The 20,716-nt window shown below is 35.5% G+C and overlaps 2 protein-coding genes across 3 annotated transcripts in view; one reads left to right on the top strand and one right to left on the bottom strand.

The window, feature by feature from the left end:
• Positions 1–20,716, bottom strand: part of luna — a 76,166-nt gene that overhangs the window by 22,903 nt on the left and 32,547 nt on the right. The window lies entirely within an intron of this gene.
• The window catches only part of tun (N-terminal glutamine amidase tungus), a 98,063-nt gene continuing 80,883 nt past the window's right edge, over positions 3,537–20,716 (top strand). Inside the window, exons 1-2 of the mRNA XM_070210093.1 lie at positions 3,537–3,609; positions 20,378–20,435. Coding sequence (XP_070066194.1) covers positions 3,552–3,609; positions 20,378–20,435 — 116 coding nt within the window. The 5' untranslated portion in view covers positions 3,537–3,551. The remainder of the gene's footprint in view (positions 3,610–20,377; positions 20,436–20,716) is intronic.

Raw genomic sequence — 20,716 nt, 5'->3', positions numbered from 1 at the left:
CAGTGGATGAAAACTTCATATCCTTTCAGTGAAAGAAAACGAACTACTTATAAAAGCAAAACATTATGAATTATCTTATCTACTGGAATATAAAAAATATTCATAAAAATGGTTGCCATTGAAAATTTGGTTGTGAAATATAGTTGCTCGCCCAGACGGGAGCTAAACAGCCCCAACAACCCCAATACCACCAGCAGCAAAACCGGCGGAAACATTTTGTTGGGTGCGTTGTAGTAAAATAACCACCATGTCCAATGCTAATTTACTGTGCTTATATAGCCGTTAGGCCGCCTTTTTCTCTCTAAGTAGGGGAGCCCTTTTACTTTAATGGCCTTCCTAGTACCACCTGCCGACACAAAATAAATTGGAAAATTTATGCGGTCCACATTAAAGGTCTGCCCGGGGCGTTGCCTTGGTAGCCCCAGAAACTTAATTTGCGTCTAAAATGAGTTACAAATTTGCAACATTCACCTTCATTTTTGTTTGTGCTTAAAAGTTACGGACATTTGTTACGTGTTTACTTTTTATCGAATTGTGCAGTAAATACCTGAGGAGCTTATAAATGACCGCAATGCTTGCAATTATTAAGCATTTATACAATTTATTTTATAATTTATAAGCACTCTTAAATGAGTTGGTCTCGGGATAATTAGATTATAATTTTTCACGAAATATTGCGATTAAAGAATCAATCATCAAGAAAATCGCTTAAGTTTTGACAAAGTTGAAAATGGGTATTTCTATGGGCGTGGTTTACCATGATTTTTACGGATGACTGCATTTCCAAGCTTTATAAAAATTCTAAGCCAACTACAAAAAGTCATTATATATAAAAATCTGTTGGGCCTTAACAAAATGGGAGTTTTGAAACATGTTGTTTACGTACTTATTTAAGAATTGTCGCCAAACGAGGCTATAGGAGGTACATTTAATTACAAGCAACTCACGCAAACTTATCACCAAATTACTACAGCAGCAGCGGCGATGCCAGTCACCATAACTTTCTGCTTTTGAAGTTCGTCCCCATGTAATTTTTATGCATTTGAAAGACACTGACACGTACCAAGAGCCACTTCCCTCTCCTTTCCCAATTCACGGCCCGCCACGGACAATGACAATTAATCAAGCGATAACAAGATGTAAATGCAATGCATTGAATATATTTCCAGACCTTTACCTTGCATATTTTTTTAAGAGACTGTCTGAAAACAGGGTGTTATGCTAGCGGCAAAGCCCTTCTGGCGCATTGCAGTTTATTTGAAAATTAAATTTACGCCAAATTTGCGCAGACAGCCGGCTGCGTTTTCTTTCTTAACTCCCCCGGAACTTTTCACTGAGGCAACTTCTTGAATTGGATTACAGTGCGGGTTCTCGCTACGTTTACCAAGTCTCAAGCCATGCTATGCCCGCAGGCAAGAGCATAGTTTTTAAGTAGCTGCGTAAATTTTGGTTCACTCAGATTTGTGGCTGGGCCCAAAAATTTCAACAAAAATTTTCGCCAGCAGCAGAAAATTTGATGCAGCAGCCGCTACGGCGAGTTTCATAGACAAAAGGGAGGAACAACCTCTGTCCTTGCTTTTGTGTAACGAACAAAAGGGTTTAAGTGCTTTGGAAATCTTGACGCTTGATGATGTTAATGATGATGCACGCGCCATCTGATTATCTATGCAATATAAATTTGTTTCTGCAAAGAACTTATCAGTTTTATTTTGTAGCGGTACAGAGTTCTGCCTTCAATAAGCCCCGCGGGTAGGCCAACAAATTAATAAATAAGCCAAACAGAAGCTACTGCCTTTCCAAAAATGAATTGGGTAAAAACAAATAACCAACGGCGCTATATTTAAGCTGGCAACTCATTTTTAAGCACCAACACCCAACAAATTTATTACGGTCTTAAATTAGATTTTACATTGCCCTTAGGTCCTAACAGATTAATACACATATGCAGGTATATTCATACATTTGCACATATATGTAAATAAGTTACTCTGTATGTACATGTTCCCATATGTATTAAAGTCTCCACCCGTTGGTAAAGATTTGTATTGCATATATTACAAGGCGTGAAAAGCCGTCGCATTTTCGAAAATTTTTAAGAATTGGCCAAAAACCATTTGCCAAAAGCCGCTTAAGAGCCGCAAGGCTGTAGCCACACCAAAAGTATAGAATACTTAATAGGGCACTATGCACACATATGCGGCGAAAGATTTTTTCTTTTGTTTTATTTGCCGCAAAGCCTATTAGACGCTTACAAATACAAATGCACACAACACAGGCAGTCTAAAAACATGCCGCCATATTAAATTTCACTTTTCCAGCAAAAGGATTCGTCTCTTCTATCTGCAGTGAGTCGACATTTTGGGCATAAAGCGAAAGTTTCAAATCATCTTTTAAGTAAAGATATAAAACACCATTCCTCCGATTATAAAAGTCCAATATCTAACAAATTATTACAAAATACGAATACCATTTTAAATCAGCAATCCTCGTAGGTTATAGCAAATAAGTACGTCGAAATTTATTTTGTAAGCAAGCTTATCACAACGGACTTTTAGCAGCTTTTAAGCACACACAATTGCGACCTATATCTTAGGCAATCGTTGAGCCGATATCTGCAGAACACTGATTTAACAACTTAAATTGTTTTCATTTAAAAACTTGAATGTGTTTTACTTCACATAGCAGCTTGATTTTTAATTATTGACCTGCCAGACAGTCAGGTTTGTAGTCTGCAGGAGAGACAGTCCATATTATTTATGTCAATTTTGATTTTTGTTGAAATCAATTTTTACATGTAGCAATTCATGGTGCAGAGAAATATCAAAAGTAATTGAAAAGACATTTTCAGCTGCAATCGTGCAAAGCAAAGTTTAAAATTATATGGCAGGAACAAAATAATTTGTCAATAGTTTGGGGAAAATTTCCAAAATATTTTAAACAATGGATGGGATGCTCACTAAAGTTAAATTCTATTTATTTATGAATTAATATAAAAAAATAAAATGAATATATTCCGTTGACTTAGATTATTATTACATGTAACCAATGGGCCAAAATATAAAACGGGCGCCTTACGCACAAAGTGGCGACTAGCAGACTAACAATGCTCAAGTGTGAACAAAAATAACCTGCCTGTGCTGGGCTGCAATGAAAATCGATTATAAGGGTAGTAACAATAACCAACAACAACGGCTAAAAAATCGTCAATAACAATTGTCAGGCGAAAAAGTTGTATAGAAGACGAACAGCTTAAAAACATTTTAAAAAAGAGGACAATAAAAAAAACTGAAAACAGAAAGCAGTCAACTAGGCAGAGCAAAGGAAAGCCAACACAAGCCAAAGTGGAGAGTTTCGAGCGTTTCACAGCTTGTTATAAGTACATAAAAATATGTCCATGTAGAAAACTTCCTATGTTGTCGCAAATGTTCGACTAAGTAGACAACCACTCATAAACTTTTCTAAAAAACAACATATTCAACAACTATTTTATTTTGATTCTAGTTGCTTGGTAATTTCGTCCAACTAGACAATGAATTCCACCAAGTTTGGATATGTCATCGATAATACGAATTCCTTTACGAGCTTGTTGCTGTTATATAGCTGGTTACGGTGAGTTTTTGTATATATATAGAAAATGAATGTAAATTATTAAATGTAGCAAATGTTTTACGGATGGTCATAAAACCAGCAAGGCAGTTAGAATACATCTTCCATTCCACAAGACATGCATTTTCTTAATCAATATCATAATCCGAGTCAATCTTGGCATACTCATTTGTCAGTCTGCAGAACATGCCGTGTCTTCAATATTTTTATTAAAATTGAAAACTTTTTCACTACATCAAGTTCGCATAATCCAATCGAACTTTGCTTGGCAGCATTTAAAGTTTCCTGAAGTTTGAAGGCCTATCAGTTCAACTAGCGCATTTAAGCAATGGAATTATCAGGCTTTTAAGTGGCCACGCCAATCTGATTAAGGTCACGATAATTGTTTGCTCTGCGTCTGACAAATGCAAATGGCCTACTGCAAAACGTTATTTCCCAGATATATTCTCTTTCACTCGCATCTCTCTCATATTTCTTGTTTACTGTTTGCTGGCGCATGCAGAACAAGATGAATGAGTTTTGGTTGAATGGACGATGGCGTGGCACTGCAAAAAAGCGCAACATAAAGCTCCAGCACCCTAACTCTCACAGGCAAATAAAAGAGCATCCCTTGTGAGAGATGTGCTTTCTCTCTCTGTGTTTGCCGCCTTCTCTAATGTACATAAATTCCAACATTTGCTCATTTTAATGGGCATATTTTTGTCATTTTACAAAAGTTTTCGCAAATGCAAAGAGGAAATATAGCATTCAGAGTGACTGTGTTTGTGTGTTTATATATATATATATATAATTAAGTTTTACACGTTAGGTTACTATAAAAAATATATTTCAATTTATTATTTTCACTTAACGGCTACTTTTGTTGAGTACATTCAGATTTGCTTCCCGAATAAGAACTGATTTATCTAACTGTTGCGGTCGCTTAGCAAACTTCGCTTTGAGAGAGTTTGAGTCAAAATTGAGTGAAGTTTGAGCTGCGTCAGCAATTATGCGTGGGATAGTACTCTGATGGGAACATTGACAGTGGCGTGATATTTAGGGTGAATTGTTTATGTCTACCAAAGGGGGACAGTTTGATCTTGACCAATGTCGATGTTATCACCAGGCTCTTTGTTTACAATATTAGAAATGTTTATAATTGTGCTTATGCTTATGTGCTAAGTTATGTTAAAGGGTGGGTGCGACTATGGATATGTCACTCCCCCAACCATTAGAAAAGTGCCTGTCCTCAGGTGTTTAAGTTTGGATATAGTGTAACATTTTCTTCTTTTACAATTGGTATATCTCCTATTATTGTAGGTGTTTCTTCTACTTTGGGTTTTTTATATTTTATAATTAATTTCTTAGGTATGCTTTTGAACTTATATGTCAAATACAGTGTTAAACTTATTAATATGATTACAAATATGGTTATTGTAATTATCTGGAATACATTGTTAAATTTTGTATGTGCATTTATAATTTGTTTCGTTTGTACAAACGAAAGTGGTTCTAATTTTATAACATCATTGCTTACGTAAATGCTTTGAGTATAATCTAACATATTGTTTGAAATTGAAATTTCATTAATTTGCAATGAACAATTAAAGATTTTTATTATATTGTTTCCTTCTATTGTTATTTCGTTATTTATACAATTATGGTTTAATATAGTTTTTGGTAAATTCCAAGTTAAAATTATATTTGGTTCTATGTAGTTGATTTGAAAATTTTGCAAAATTTTAGTATAACTACATTCTGATGTTATTTGGTTTAAAATTCCTGTTAAACATTCATTATTAATTAATTTTTTTGTTTCTCTGCTATAAACTTTTTTATCTTGGGTAAAATATTTTTCATGAGCTATTTCTGTCAAAATATTATTATTTTCATCCGGGTATGGAATTATTTCGAATACCGGGCTTTTTATTATTTCTCGAGGAATATGGGATATTATCAGTATTTCGTTTGTATCTGATTTAAACCAAGTGGAAGTTTTTGTATTCAACAATTTCTCAGAATTAACATGCAACAAATAGTCATGTTTTAGTAATTTTGGGTTAAAAATTCCTAATCTTGTGAGCTGCATTCCCATCTCAATGTCTTCTATATATTCTGTAAAGTGTTGTAAGTTAAATATAAGGATATCTAATTTCTTTCCTTTTTGTTTCTCTTGATCTAGTTCGTTCATGATTTCTATTCCTTTGTTTATAGCTTCTATTATATAATTTAATTCGTTAACCTGGACGCTGTTTTCTGCTAAGTTGCTTATTTTTTGTTCAATTTCTGCTTTGTCTTCTTGATCTAATGTTCCAAATAAGTATTTATATGCTGTTCCTACTATGTTAACTAAACCTCTTTTGCTGCGTTTGGCTATTTTTAAGCCGTTTATTTCTCTGTTTAATTTTTCTACTAGGTATTCGATTTGTATAAGGTTATTGAATTCTTTACTTTGTTCAATTAAATTGTTAAAAGTTTCTTCGGTTTTTGTTATATTAACCGTTAAACAGTGGAATTCGTAATCTGTCGGAATGTCTATGGTTCCTGTTTTAAATATGAGATATCCGTTATGGGCTTTGATAGGATTAATTTCAATACTCTGTGCATTTATATAGTTTACAGTTATTGATAGTAATATTATAATAATTAATTTAAGCTGGTGCTTGTATGTTTTGATCGCTGTCTGTTGTTGACCTGTAATTGTTATATTTGCTTTGATTAGTCTTCTTTTTCTTTTTGAATTTGGTTTTGTAATGTGTTATTTTCCTGCCTCTGTTAGTTTCCTCAAAATGTTTGTCGTCGATTTGTCTTAGTTCTCCTGTTTTCTTGAACGGGGTTGTCGTCTTTGATTTAACTAACGGTGAGTGTTTGTATCTAGTGTCAATTTCATAATTTGTTCGTTTTTTGTTGAGATTATTTATTAGTTTTTCTTTATTAGCTTGAGTGTCATACTCTGGTGTACCTGCATATATGAATATGTCCGCTGGTGTTCTGTTAGTCGTTTTGTGCTTTGTTTTATGATTGTACGTGTAGAGTATAGTTTCAAATTTTGTAAGTTTATTTTCGACGTCTGAGTCGCTGTTAATGATTCTTAGTTTTTCGTTAACTGTCTTATGAAATCGTTCTACGTCGGATATACCATTTTTACTAGTGGTTATATTAATATTTACTGCTTCTGATTTTAGCCATAATTGTAAAGCTGTGCACATAAAAGCTGAGTCTTTGTCTGCCTTTATTTCGATGGGTTTACCCATTTGGTTGAACACTTGTAATATAGCTCGTTTGGTTTCTAGCCAGTCTCTACTTTTTATTTCTATTAATGATGCAAATTTTGAATAGATATCAATGCAAGATAAAAATTGTTTATCTCCTACTATGTAAAAATCCATTACATATTTTTCTCGGATATTAGCGATTTCCGGAGTTATTTCGAAAGTTAATTTTGTATCTCTGTGTTCTGTTTTTGCGATGTTGCAAATCTCACATTCATTTATTAGATTTTGAATTAGATTTTGATAATCTGGGAAATAGTGGGTTTCTTTGAACCAATTGATAGTTTTTTCAATTCCTGGATGTAATAATTCTTTGTGCTTTTTTAATATTAATTCTTTGAATTCTGCGTATGTTTGAAGGTCTATTAATTTTGTACTAGTTTTCATTGCCTTTGTTGAATTATTTGGACTTATTATTTCTAAGTAGGCTTCTTGAAAAATTGGAAAATCTGCTTCGTTGTGGAAGTATAGCACACTTTTCTTTGTGCATAAGTATTCTGTTATTAATTCTTTGGCATGCGTATTAGTCATGTCTTTGTACGTAATTTTTATGTTGGTTTTGTGAAAGTAATTCGTAACTTTTGTTTCGTTCTCGGTTCCTTTTTCAAATTCTATTTGTCGATTATAATAATTAAGTGGTCTTTCTGTGATTTGTAAATGGTTACTGTTGTCTTCTTGAGCACTATGTATTGTTGCTCTTGTGCTAATTGTATCTTCGCCTAAGAAGTTTTCGTTTAATTGAATTCTGGACAGAGCATCTGCCACATAATTTTCTTTTCCTGGGACGTATTTAATTTGGAAATCAAACTCATTTAGCTTGATCTTCCACCTTTGTAATTTCATGTTAGGTTCTTTCATATTATTTAACCAGACGAGTGGTCTGTGATCACTAAGGATTTGAAATTGTCGACCAAAGAGATAGGACCTAAAGTATTTAGTGGCCCAAACGATTGCTAATAATTCTTTTTCAATCGTTGAATAATTTAACTCATGCTCGTTGAGAGTTCTACTTGCATAGCATATAGGCTTATGCTCTTGCGAAAGGACGGCCCCTATTGCCATATTACTCGCGTCTGTAGTTAATGAAAATGGTTTTTCGAAGTTAGGGTATATTAAAATTGGGTCGGATGTTATGAGTACTTTTAGCTTTTCAAACGCTAGTTCGTAGTCTCTGTCTTTTATATTGATTTTTGCTCCCTTTTTTAATTTAAGTGTTAATGGTTTTACTATATTAGCGAAATTTGGTATAAATTTCCTATAGAAACCACATAATCCTAGAAATGATTTAATTTCTTTTGGGGTTTTTGGAATTGGGAATTTGACAATTGCTTGTATCTTGTTGGGATTTGGTTTTATACCCTCAGTTGTGATGATGTGACCGAGAAATTCAGTTTCTTTTCTCATAAACTCGCATTTATCCAACTGTAGTTTTAAGTTAGCTTCTCTAAGCTTCTTAAATACCTTTTGTAGCGACAAAATGTGTTCCTCCAATGAAGTGGAAAAAATAATAATGTCGTCTAAGTAGACCAGACAATCTTTAAAAATTAAATCTTCTAAGAGATTGTTCATACAACGTTGGAACGTTGCAGGTGCATTCTTAAGACCAAATGGCATGCGAGTGTACTCGTAATGGCCATGTTTAGTCGAAAATGCGGTCTTGGGTATTGAACCAGGATCCATTTGGATTTGGTGGAAGCCTTTGGCTAGATCAATGGTTGTGAAATATTGACATTTTCCAAGTTTGTCTAATATTTCATCCATGATCGGGATAGGGTATTTATCATTAATAGTTAGTTCATTGAGATTGCGGTAATCTATGACTAACCGGAATTTTTGCTTTCCAGATGCATCGTTTTTCTTTGGAACGATTATTACTGGTGAGCAGTAAGGGGATTTGGATTTACGTATGATATTTTGTTTTATCATATCGCTTATTTGTTTATTTACTTCCTCATCGTATATTTGAGGATATTTGTATGGACGCTTGTAAATTGGGTCCTCATGTTTCGTTAGAATTTTGTGTTTAATTGTACTAGTGAAAGTCAAATTGTCACCTTCATGGTACTGGATATCACGAAATTCATGTAAAACTTTTTTTATTTTTTCTTTTTCTTCTGAGTTTAGGTGCTCTAGCCTAAACTCATTGTTTTCTATTAATTCATTATTAATAGCGAAGTTAAATGGTCTGTCCTCTGTTGAGGGTGGATCAAGGCACTCTTGTGCGGTCATGTCCTCTTCGACCTCTTCGTCATTATATCTAAAACAAAAGTTAAATTCTCCTAAGGTTACGGATCCTTGTGCATAGTCTATTTTTGCTTGACATGCCTCAAGGTATTCTCTCCCAATCAGAACATCATAATGCTCTGAGAAGTCGTGAATATAGAATTTTTGTTTGCTCGGACAAATTTTGCTTGCTCCTAATCGTATACTTTGTTTTAATTCAATAACACCATTTATGGTGTGAACCTTTAATGTTTCGTTGTAAACTGGAAAATTTAAGCGGTTTGTTTTCATTAGATTTATGGTTGAACCTGTGTCGATGACACATTTTAGAACTTCGTCATTCATAATCAATTTTATGAATGGATTTCTTCTGTTTGTTCCGAGGCTTGCTGATGAAAATTTTCGGATGTATCCATTTTCATCTGCCCACTGTTACTATCTCTTTGACGTTTAGTCGGAGGGTTTGGTGCATTCAAGCGTGAATGGGACTGATTTTGGTAGTTTAAGGGATTTTGGTATCTACCTTGACTTAATTTCTGTTGGAACTCGTGGTGAGCTTTCTGATTGTCTTCGGACTTATTATGCTGTTTATTTTGTGCGTGATAACTCTGATTCGTGTTGGAATAACCACTTGAAATGGTGGTTGGGTTAGCATTTTGCTGATAATTTCCCATGTTCCTACGATTGTTATTTGGATTTCCCTGAACATTATTATTTTTAGGTTTTTCAGTAACGCTATTTTCATATAATCCCTCTCTTTGAGCTACTTGCTTTAGTTTTTGTGTCGACGTAATGTCGTGTCTGGCTAACATCATGAAAAGCCTATCTGGTAATTTTTTTGTAATAACATCTTTGATTGTGTTATTCATAGCATTTGTATAAAGGGTTGTATTGCTAGGTATATTTTCTAGTGCTAACTTATTTAATATAACAAAAGATTTATTTTCGAGCTCCTCGATGAACTTACGGACGTTTCCTTGGTAATTCGTGTTGTATAAGCGTCGAAGGAGTTCTTCAAATGGTGTCTGCACTTTGTATTCTTCAATCAATGCGTTTCTCAGCTCCTGCCAAGTGTTGGCTGCTGTCCTTTGTGATATTCTCTGAGCATCTCCTGTGACTTGCAATTCGATGGCTCCGTATAAGATGCTATGTTGTCTAACATCTCGGGTTGGATACAGGTGTAGGATGTAATCTATCCTTTTAATGAAGGCGTTTAGTTGATCCGTTGATCCGTCAAAGCTTGGCACCTGTCTAAGTTGTGAAAGGGCCTGGTTGAGGTGTTGTTCTGATAATTCCATGGTCATCTTGATGTAATACACTTTTTTTGAATAGTTTTGAGTTTGTAGGTTTGAACTTTATTGTTCTTTGATTTTGCACTTTTATTTTAGGTTAAAGTTTGTGATGGATTATTGGTTAAATGTTTTTTTTTTTTGTGTGTGTGTCTTAAAAAGACTCAGTAATAACGTATTGCAGGGATCAAACGATATGCAAATCCAGTCGTTATTAACTGTAGTAGCTTTATTGCCCAAAGGGTCAATATTATTAAGCTACTAATGACCCGAAGGTTCTTGTGCGGATACGTATTCGAGAAAATTTTTATTACACTCCGACAACACTTTCGGTCGCGATTGTGCGTTAGATCTGGGAATTAATTATCCTTTAGCGATCTTTAATTTTTCCCGACGTATCCTACCGGCTGCGCCAATTAAGTTTTACACGTTAGGTTACTATAAAAAATATATTTCAATTTATTATTTTCACTTAACGGCTACTTTTGTTGAGTACATTCAGATTTGCTTCCCGAATAAGAACTGATTTATCTAACTGTTGCGGTCGCTTAGCAAACTTCGCTTTGAGAGAGTTTGAGTCAAAATTGAGTGAAGTTTGAGCTGCGTCAGCAATTATGCGTGGGATAGTACTCTGATGGGAACATTGACAGTGGCGTGATATTTAGGGTGAATTGTTTATGTCTACCAAAGGGGGACAGTTTGATCTTGACCAATGTCGATGTTATCACCAGGCTCTTTGTTTACAATATTAGAAATGTTTATAATTGTGCTTATGCTTATGTGCTAAGTTATGTTAAAGGGTGGGTGCGACTATGGATATGTCACTATATATATATATATGTGTGTATGTGTGAGTGTTTATACTGTGTGAATTTGCAGCGTACTTAAAAACTTTTTAGAGCGAAGGGATTTGCCATAAGCACAAACATGCAGCACCCTACAGCTACCGCCACATATGAATGCTGTACATGGGGTAAAAAAAAGTGTAGGGAGGCAGGTGAGCCATACAATAAGGGTTGACTTGTGGTTGGGTGTATGTGTTTGCCACAGAAAGCGCTACAAAACCTCTTTAAGGCATGCGCCTCTTCCATACACACATATTTAGAGACCGAACCAGACCTCAGAGAGACAAACAGACTGAGAGGCCGAGTCAGACAGATAGGACAGAAAAACAGACAGGGCTGGCAGTTGGTCCATACAGTTTTCCACGGCTTTGTCTACTGCGCTGTATGTGGCTGGGGTGCGGCTGCGGAAGCCTTTATTTAAAAATGTGGTTTTTATTTCAGTGCATTTTGCATTTAACAAGGTTCACCGACTGCCTTTAAAGGCCATAATGATGCTAGATTAAAAATTCCTCAACGAAATGTTGATTCAAGACTCACGACTATTTTAAATAAAGTCAATATAGAGAATAACTTTCATCTAGAGTCCTTTAGATACTTTACCAAGGCACAATCCTTTTATAAATCATCACATTCAATTCCACTATATACTATGCAGAATTCAGGGCTAAGCAACAGATGGCATATGGCAGTAGGCGTGTGCGTAATGAGTGGCCTGTCTTTTATTCAATATCCTGTGGGTGCAAACAATGTGCAAATCACAGCTGCAACTGCTGTAAAACTGTTGGGTGCAATGAACGCACAATCGAGCACGGAGCAAGGGGAGCATGCAGGTTTGTTCTCGGGTGGTGCTTGAACAAAACAACAAAACAACAGACAGCTACTGTTCTGACCCGGATCAGAGCCGCATGAAGTTTATTTGAAAAGTTGAAACTGCTGCCAGTTGATAGCTCGTCGACTAATGATTTTTGTTGCTGTAGTAGCTCTAGTTACTAATGTTGTTGGTATTGACGCTGGTGTTGTTGCAATTATATTTTTGTTGTTGCGTTTCCATTGCTATTGTAGGCAGGCGTAATCATTGTAACGGCATAACTAGAACTTTTCTTTATACTTGTAGATTTTGTATCTAGCTAACAGAAGAAGTAATCGTTAATGAATGTGTTCGTATCCGCCTTGCATCAAAGCAACAGCACCAGGAAGTGCTGCTAATACCTATGCCTCCCGTGGAAAAAGCTGCATAGTAGTTTAAAGACTGACAGGACCATAACACTCGATATTTTCAATAATGTAACAAATATAAACAAAAAATATTGAATCGCAAATTAAGATCTTCGTGTGTGTACGTTGTATATAAATTTACAAACAAGTAGCTTGCATTTCATATTTGGTGATATTTGGTTCTTTTGAGATCACTGTTATTATTTGTTTCCACTCTACCTACCGATAAAATAAAATGCGCATTTTCGAAGATATATTAAATGTATGTATTTACAATATTCATTTATTTTCTGGGTGTACACTTCTATTAATTAAACAAAGCAAAAGCGATGAACAATTGAAAAATGCCCTCATGCAGCGCATGTAGCTGTAGTTGCCATAAAATGCGGACATAATTGAAAAGCCTGGTCACAATTATAAGCCACGTACAAGGGAGTTAGCCACCATCCAATAAATATTCAAATCGCATTTCTATATTCACAATATTAATAAATACTTTTTGAAAATGACAAAAATTTGACAATAACAGCAATAACAACCTCAATTGGTAGTTGTATTGATGAATTGAAAGGACGGAATGTTTTGGGTTCATTAAACTTCTTGGACTAATATGGCTCATAGGTCGCCTACGCAAATACAGATATAGAGACATGGAAAGAGAGGCTTGCCACACACGCATACACACACATTCCACTCGCCACTTGACTTTGGCTTCACGACGCACTTAAGCATTCTAGACATGATTTTTAGCTCGCGGCAAATTGTTGTTGACTGTCTGACAAGAGGCAACGCAGTAGCCGTATTAAGGTATTCGCCTCGGTGCAGGCACGTATTTAAGCTGCCATATCGGCTGAACAACTTCCCTCCTTCGCTCACTTCTAAAAACAGAGAACATTTAAATTAAACAGGGGCCTAGTCAGCAAACGAACCAAGACAATGACTGGGTTCTGTGTCCATGTCAAGATATGCGTTTTGTATACATAAATACAACTGCATCGGCATTTGTATCGTTTTATTTTCTGTGATAGTATTGCTCTGCCACGACCCTTTTAGTTTAAGCGTTTGGAATTTAAATTGTCCACCCCAAACCTTTATTTGAGTAGTATACAAAAATGAAAAGCTACGTGCAAAAGAACATAACTTTGTTTCAAATATACCTTGTTTACTTATTAATGTTTTAGCTCAGCTATTATATATATAAATTTACAAGAAATAAAATGTTCAACTTCCCCATAAAATAGTATTAAAATAAAATCATTTTTAGCGTTATTTGTTAGCCAAGAATAGTACTTCAATATTAATTTTTATTTTCAAATATGTGCTGTGTGAGGCTACAACGGTATGTTGATAGGGCTTTAATAGAAATGAGAGGCTATGAAAAGCAAGAATATTATTATTTATATATTTGAATTTCCGGTCGCCCTGACCATTACTCAAAATTGCGCACATTAATAATGATAATTTCAAATAGGATTACAACCGAATTCAACTTTCAACTGCAATTGCAATTTCAATAATTAATTATGCAAAATGCAAGCTGTAAACAGGCGATGCTTTTAAAAAGAGGAACCAAAAAAAAAAATTTGTAATTTCGAAGCAGATTTGAAAAGCGTATCTTCAATGAATGTTATACATTTCAGGCTCGTTGAGTAAACGAGTCAAATCAGAAATCGAAAAGCACTTAGGATGCCAAGTGAAATATGGTAAACCTCAAAAGACGGAAGGAGTCGGCATCAGCCATCAGCCTGCCACGAATCGTATCGACAATGCACAACAGATACAAATATAGACAGAATAAGCGTCCTGACGCGGTGGTACTTAACGATACCGTGCTGATTGATGGCGGCAAAGCGCTTATGGCATGCAAGTAAAACGCATTCAATGCAATACCAAGTGGCGTTTCCATTCAAGTGAACCGATGGTGAGTTCAGTATAAAAAAGTGCGTTGCCCCACCCATATTATTTTATGATGAACGCCCAGCATAATAAATATGTACTTTCAAAATTTATTTGCATTGGGAGCCTTTTACTGTGGCACTCGAGAGTTGAAATATTTGCGGCGCCGCGTAAGCAAATGCAAAATATGATGATAGATTGGGCAGGTTGCACCGCTTTGTGCCTTGTGGGTGGCTGAGTAGCGAAAAGAAATTTAATATTAAATATTCTATCATAAACAACATACGAATATAGTGGTACTTCCCAATTTTTTAAACTTATCTCAGAATTACTGAAATATATCAACGTAAATTAAGGTTTGATCTAAGTAAAAATAATTTGTTTGCTACAAAATATCAGTGTCAGTATCTAAAAAAAAAAAAACAAAAGAAAGCATAATACTCTCTTAAACCAGCATCCGTGGACGTACCGTGCTTGAGACGACTGGGCAATAAATTAAAATAAATGCAGGGAAATAACATTTTACTGCATTATAATGTGATTCGCAATTACAAGATTCTCATGCTGATGACAACAGCAAAGGCAGCAGCTTCAGATCGGAGTCCATTATAAATAGGCAAAGCGAAAGAACGGATATCCTTCTTAAGAAGCACCGAATCCAAAGATAGCGAACTTGAAATGCTGCAAATTATTAACAGCACACGAGACAAGTGGACTGCAGTTGCTTGGTCTGTTGATGATGACAATAGCCCATCACAATGCAATTACCATGCGGCCAAGCAATTGTCCGCCTCTGCCCAGCTGCAAATTCTGATCTCTGCGTGCAGCCTTGAACCGACTGACGGCATTTTTACATTCACAAAAACCTATAGGTGGCCTTAATAGAGACAGAAACACAACCAACACACACAGGCCTGCAAATATTTTTGCAATTATCGTTCCAATTTAAGTATCACACGCAGCTACAGAAACGGAAATTTTTATTCATTTATTATTAATGGTCGACACTTGGCTTGCGTGCTTCTTCATACTCGCATAGAATTGGGAATGGTAAATGTTTGAATGCAGATAATAATGACGCTCATACTGATCTTAAAATGATGATGTTTGCATTTACGAAACTTTTTATGTTGCGATTGCGGGCGTTTTATGTCATTGATCTTTAAATAGGTTTGTGGGCCAAGTGTGAAAATGGAAGTGCAAGTGCCGCCAGCAAAACATCCACACGCCAGCTCAATCCCCCACCGCATCTTAATCATGTTAACACACTTGACAATGCGGCGTGAAAAATCTCACGGCCCACATCAATTTTCGTTTTCTGGGTCGCCATTGTCGCCAGGTAGAAAAAACAGCCAAAATGAGCAAATAAAGCATTGTCCCGAGGGCTGCAGTGTGCTGTGTGTTAGACAAGATGTATGTCGCACCGCGTGTTGCCAAAAGTCTGAGTGGCATTACAAATTCAGCAACTAATTTGTACTGCAACAACAATCCAAAAGACAATAAAAAAAAAATATATATATATATATATATATATATATATGTACAGAGGTCGGGAGTTCACGACTAAGTAAAGCCCTGTACCCAGCTTCGAATGGCGATAACGTAAACTCATTGCTTTTTTATATATGTGCAGAAAAATTTGGTTGTTCACCTCTTATAATCAGAATTTAATACAAACAGAAAAGCAAGCTGACAGTCACATACATACCGACAGACTTAGATAGATTGACTCAATTTGAACAGAATCAAGAATATACTTCATTTAAAGGACCAATTTTCATGCTTGTAGGGTATATGCCCTTCTCCTAACATTATGGCAAACGGCGAGACATACATTGCAATAAGCTTGGTCCTGCGTATAGACACTTTGATATGGGGGAGCCGTCACATAATTCTTAACTATGTATACAGCTGAAGAAATAAAATGTGCGTATGCCTAAGCATAGAGGGAACAGTTGCCTTTTCTAATCTGTCACATGTAAAATGCCAAAAAAAATGTACATGTTAAATATATGTATTTTTAGACCCTGAACCCAATGAAAATGGGTAAAAAGGGTATATTGTATTTGTGCAAAATGTAAATGTATGTAACAGGCAGAAGGAAGCATCTCCGACCCCATAAAGTACATATATTCTTGATCAGCATCAACAGCCAGGTCGATCTATTATAAATAACACAACGAGCAACAGTAAACGAGATTAAGCAGCGTAGAAAATAACAAAATACTGCATACTTGAAGGCCCATGATGCAAAAAAAATATACAGGCATACAAATCTGCCTTAAATAAAATGAAGTCTGTGAGGTAATGACTACGACTATGACTATGGCGAAATTGGATTTCAGAAAAACAATGACTCTTTAAAATGTTAACAACAATCGAGGGTAGCCAAAACAGAAATCAAAATAATGCGATAAACAGGCATTATTATATGGCCTTACTATTTTTACATTAACACGCTGACACCCACTAATCTAAGTACATAATATAGCTTTAAGATTACTTGGTTTGCCTACAAGCAAATATAAAGTTTTATTTTAATTTAGCCTGGAAAAGCCTTCACTTACGGCTTCTCACTAAAATTAAAGAGATTGGTATCCATTAAGTAGTCACTGTCATACATTCGAATAATTTGTTCATTTAAATGCAATTAACTTACCAAAATGTCAACAATTTACATGTGTACAAAACAAACATTGGCAGAGTTTACTTTAGCTCTGCCTAAGTTCAGCAACATGCTGCAAATCGGATAGCAAAGCTATATACATATATTAACTTTAATAACAAAAAAAGAGCGCCTCATATCAAATTTGAAATGTTCAGCTATGAATTCTGCAATGTTTATGAGCCACCCGCTACCTCCTATCTGCCTTTCGGGCGCGTCAATATTTAAGAGTGCCCCAAAGAAGAGTAACAACTGGAAATTTAAAAAAAAAAAAGAGTGCACACATACTTTTATACGACTGGGCATAAGAATAAAGTATAAGGATTAAAAACGACTCCCTTTCGAAGCGCTCTAAGGAAAAACTGTTATGATATGCGCATGGTATTACTAAAATTAAAACAGAATACCATTGAAACCGAAAATTAAATAAAACTTAAGTACTCATTTTCGCACATTGCATGCTGTAATTGAAACTTTACCTTTTTGCTAACATAAAAGACGATCAATATTTTAAGATGAAATCACACACTTTTCAGGCACTTTAAATGTGCTGCACTGTAAAAGGTGAAAAAGTATTGAAGATAGGAAAACTCCAGAGCCCCAAGGAAGCGTAGCGGAAACTGACGTGAGTTGACATTACATGCATTAGAAGCTATTAGAACGGCATGAAGAGATGCCGATGCTGCTGCTCGTGCCTGCTCCCTGTAGTGCCTGATGTGCAGTATCAAACAGGACCAACCTTACGCTGATGGTTGCTGTAATCATCGGGGCATAGATAGCAAAGCTGTGAAAAGTGAACGGAAGAGCCAGAACCAACCCAGAGAACCAGCCACATGTGGAGAGGTTGTCAGACGAGTTGGAAAAAGTTTCCATGGCGCGCACTTTACCGTGTCATTGAACGTTGTAATGGCTTTAGCTGGTTCTGTATGCTAGGGTCTATTCATCGATCCACGGATGGTGGCACATCTGTATGGTAACTCTTAAACATCTGAGTGTGTGTGTGTGTGGGTGGAATTTAAATAAATTAGTACGCTGTATTAGACACATATTAGCACTAGGCGAGCGCCAGTTCCCAGGTTCAAAAAGTCGTTTCCTTACCAAAAATCATCTGAAAGTAAAAGGTGAAACTTCATGTGCGCCACCCGCTGGAGTGTTAGTTACGGCTGAGCGCGCTGAAGTATGGTTCAGAAATTTTTAATGGTACATATGCGAGGGCCACATAACTGACAGGGACGTGCTGACACCTGTTACTAAAATTCAATAACAAATGCATATTTAAGCATGAGGTGCTCAGTATGGAAACCAAACAAGTGCATGCAGTAAGCTTACCAGAATTTGCAACAGCTTTTATTGACCCGCTTATTGCATGCAAAAGATATAAACTGTGTTGCTAGAAAATTATAAATTAAAAATTATATAATAGGTCTATTAATCGCAGTCTAAGCGTCTTTAATGCTGTGACATTCATAATGCTAAGAACATTTTAAGATGCCAGCTTTGAAAAGATTACATGAAGAAGCGCTAAGCAACTATATTCCACATTTAACATTTAACTAAATATTCAAACATGTATCAAGAAGGACAAGCTTAACTTTTGACTGTACATAAATCGCAATGTAAAACGCCAGTTGCAGAGCTAGTTTTTAAATCAATTCATTTGTATGAGTCTCCGCCTTAATAATTTACAAATTATTCTTGTTTTAAACACCAAAGCTACGAGTTCTCTAAACTTAATGAGCTCGTCAGAAGTTTATTATGCAATATATTATGGAATAAAAAGGGTCCCTTTTTTATGCGTGGAGCTGCAAATACGAAACCATGTCTTCTTGCTGCTGAAGCATAAAATCTGCATTGAGATAAATATGCACAGGGAGCAAACCAATCATCAATAAATTCTGTGTGACAACAAGCTAAAGAGGAAGGTAAACTACGAAAAGAAATCAATTTCCTGTGACTCCCACCACTGCAAGTTGAAGTTCCGCCTGTGACTGCGATTATCCTCCTGTTTTTTGCTATAATTCCGCCTTTTGGCCTCGTCCTTTTGACTCGTTTGGCAAATAAACTTGCCGAGCCACTCAAGGCTGCGACAACAAGAACGAAGTAAAACTGGAATATGTTTCATACAATATATTCAAATGTGTGCTTTTCACATCCTATTACCAAGGTAAACAAACATTTTATTACCTTTTTATGAGTTTGCCGGAGTCACAATGTCGCACAGCCAGTTGGCAGTCCTGAGCAATATCAAAACCTTTGAGAGCTGTACCCATCCGAGACACAACTATGCACAGACCATAAAAAATTGGTTAGTAAAAACGCAAAGTGCAGAGTGTAGCAAAAGCAAATCCTTGGGCAATGGGACACAGTTGAATAATATTCCGTTTAAACTGGATAAATTCAATTTGCAATGACATCAGTTAAGAACAGAAAACAGAAAGTATGTCAAGACAATAACGTCAAGTAATTCTTAAACTATCTTCTTCCTTCTCTGATGGGTGCAGATTAATCAGTATAAATTATGATGTTGCCTGAGCTGCTCTCAAGTCAAACGTATTATAAGCTACAGAAGCTTCCTTAAGAGAGAGTAAACGGACATGCCTCTTAAGTGCAATAGTTAATCGAAATAAAGGGTAATTTTTTACAGCTTAAGAAACAGTCTTAAAAACCTTCGTATGCAAACCATCATACTTATAGCACTCATTAAACTATCTTTCAACATTTTTAAATCATTTACCACGTTGCTAGTGCCACACACAAGACATAAAAATGTTTTCTATTCTCGCGTCAGAGGAACATTTTAATTTTGGAACTATCAAGGCTAAATGAATTTGCACATTTTCTGTATATCTGTATATACACTGCGTTAGCCTGTGTGTGTATATATTTATATTTGTTCTCCGTCAGTGCGCAAATAATTTACTATTCGAATTCTGGGCCTATCATCTTTCTCTTTCCGATTTAACAATCAACCACTTGAGTACAAAAGCTAAGCTAGACGCTAGAAAAGTTTATGCGTCTGTGAATATGATGCAGTGTGTGGCTGCTTATATACAAACATATCTATACGACTATATCCAAGCTTTTTTATCTATAGCTGGCCATTAGCAGGTTTTCAAGGTTAGGCAAACAATACGGTGGTTGACTTGGTTTTTTTTTCTTCGATTATTGTATTGTTGTGCTTGCTTTGCTGCAAAAATAAAAAATAAAATTAAAATTTGCTGCCTTAATTAGCTGTATACTTTATACAAATATTTTAATGGGGTGGCACGCGACACCCAAGATTCACCATCAAAATACTCATTTTTAAAGTACGACAAATTTGCATATACATTAAAAGAGCCAAGAAATGACAGCATTCAATAATATTGACTCTTATTATATTTACAGATATTTACAATACAAATATATTTGCTATTCAATGCATTTATAAATGTAAAGGAATTCGGTAAGTCAAGTTATGTTATTATAATAGATTTAAATTATATAACCATTTATATTGACATCAACACAAGTTCACAGAACTAGGTTATAAGAAGAAAATAAATTAAGTAAACCTTTAAGTCATCCTTTTCTGATTTAAGCTTCTGTTTGAAATCAAAAATGTTCAGCTACTATGCATTTTAAATTACATGTACAAACACATCTACTGACACATCTGCAGCCAAAAAAAACTTATACCACATGGCCACAGAAGAAAGTAAACATCGATTTATAAACATCTACTTG

Source organism: Drosophila virilis, chromosome 5 (assembly GCF_030788295.1).
Source record: "Drosophila virilis strain 15010-1051.87 chromosome 5, Dvir_AGI_RSII-ME, whole genome shotgun sequence".
In the NCBI taxonomy this organism is placed as follows: Eukaryota; Metazoa; Arthropoda; class Insecta; order Diptera; family Drosophilidae; genus Drosophila; species Drosophila virilis.
Note: the sequence above shows the minus strand (reverse complement) of the source record. Positions and strands in the feature narration are given on the sequence as shown.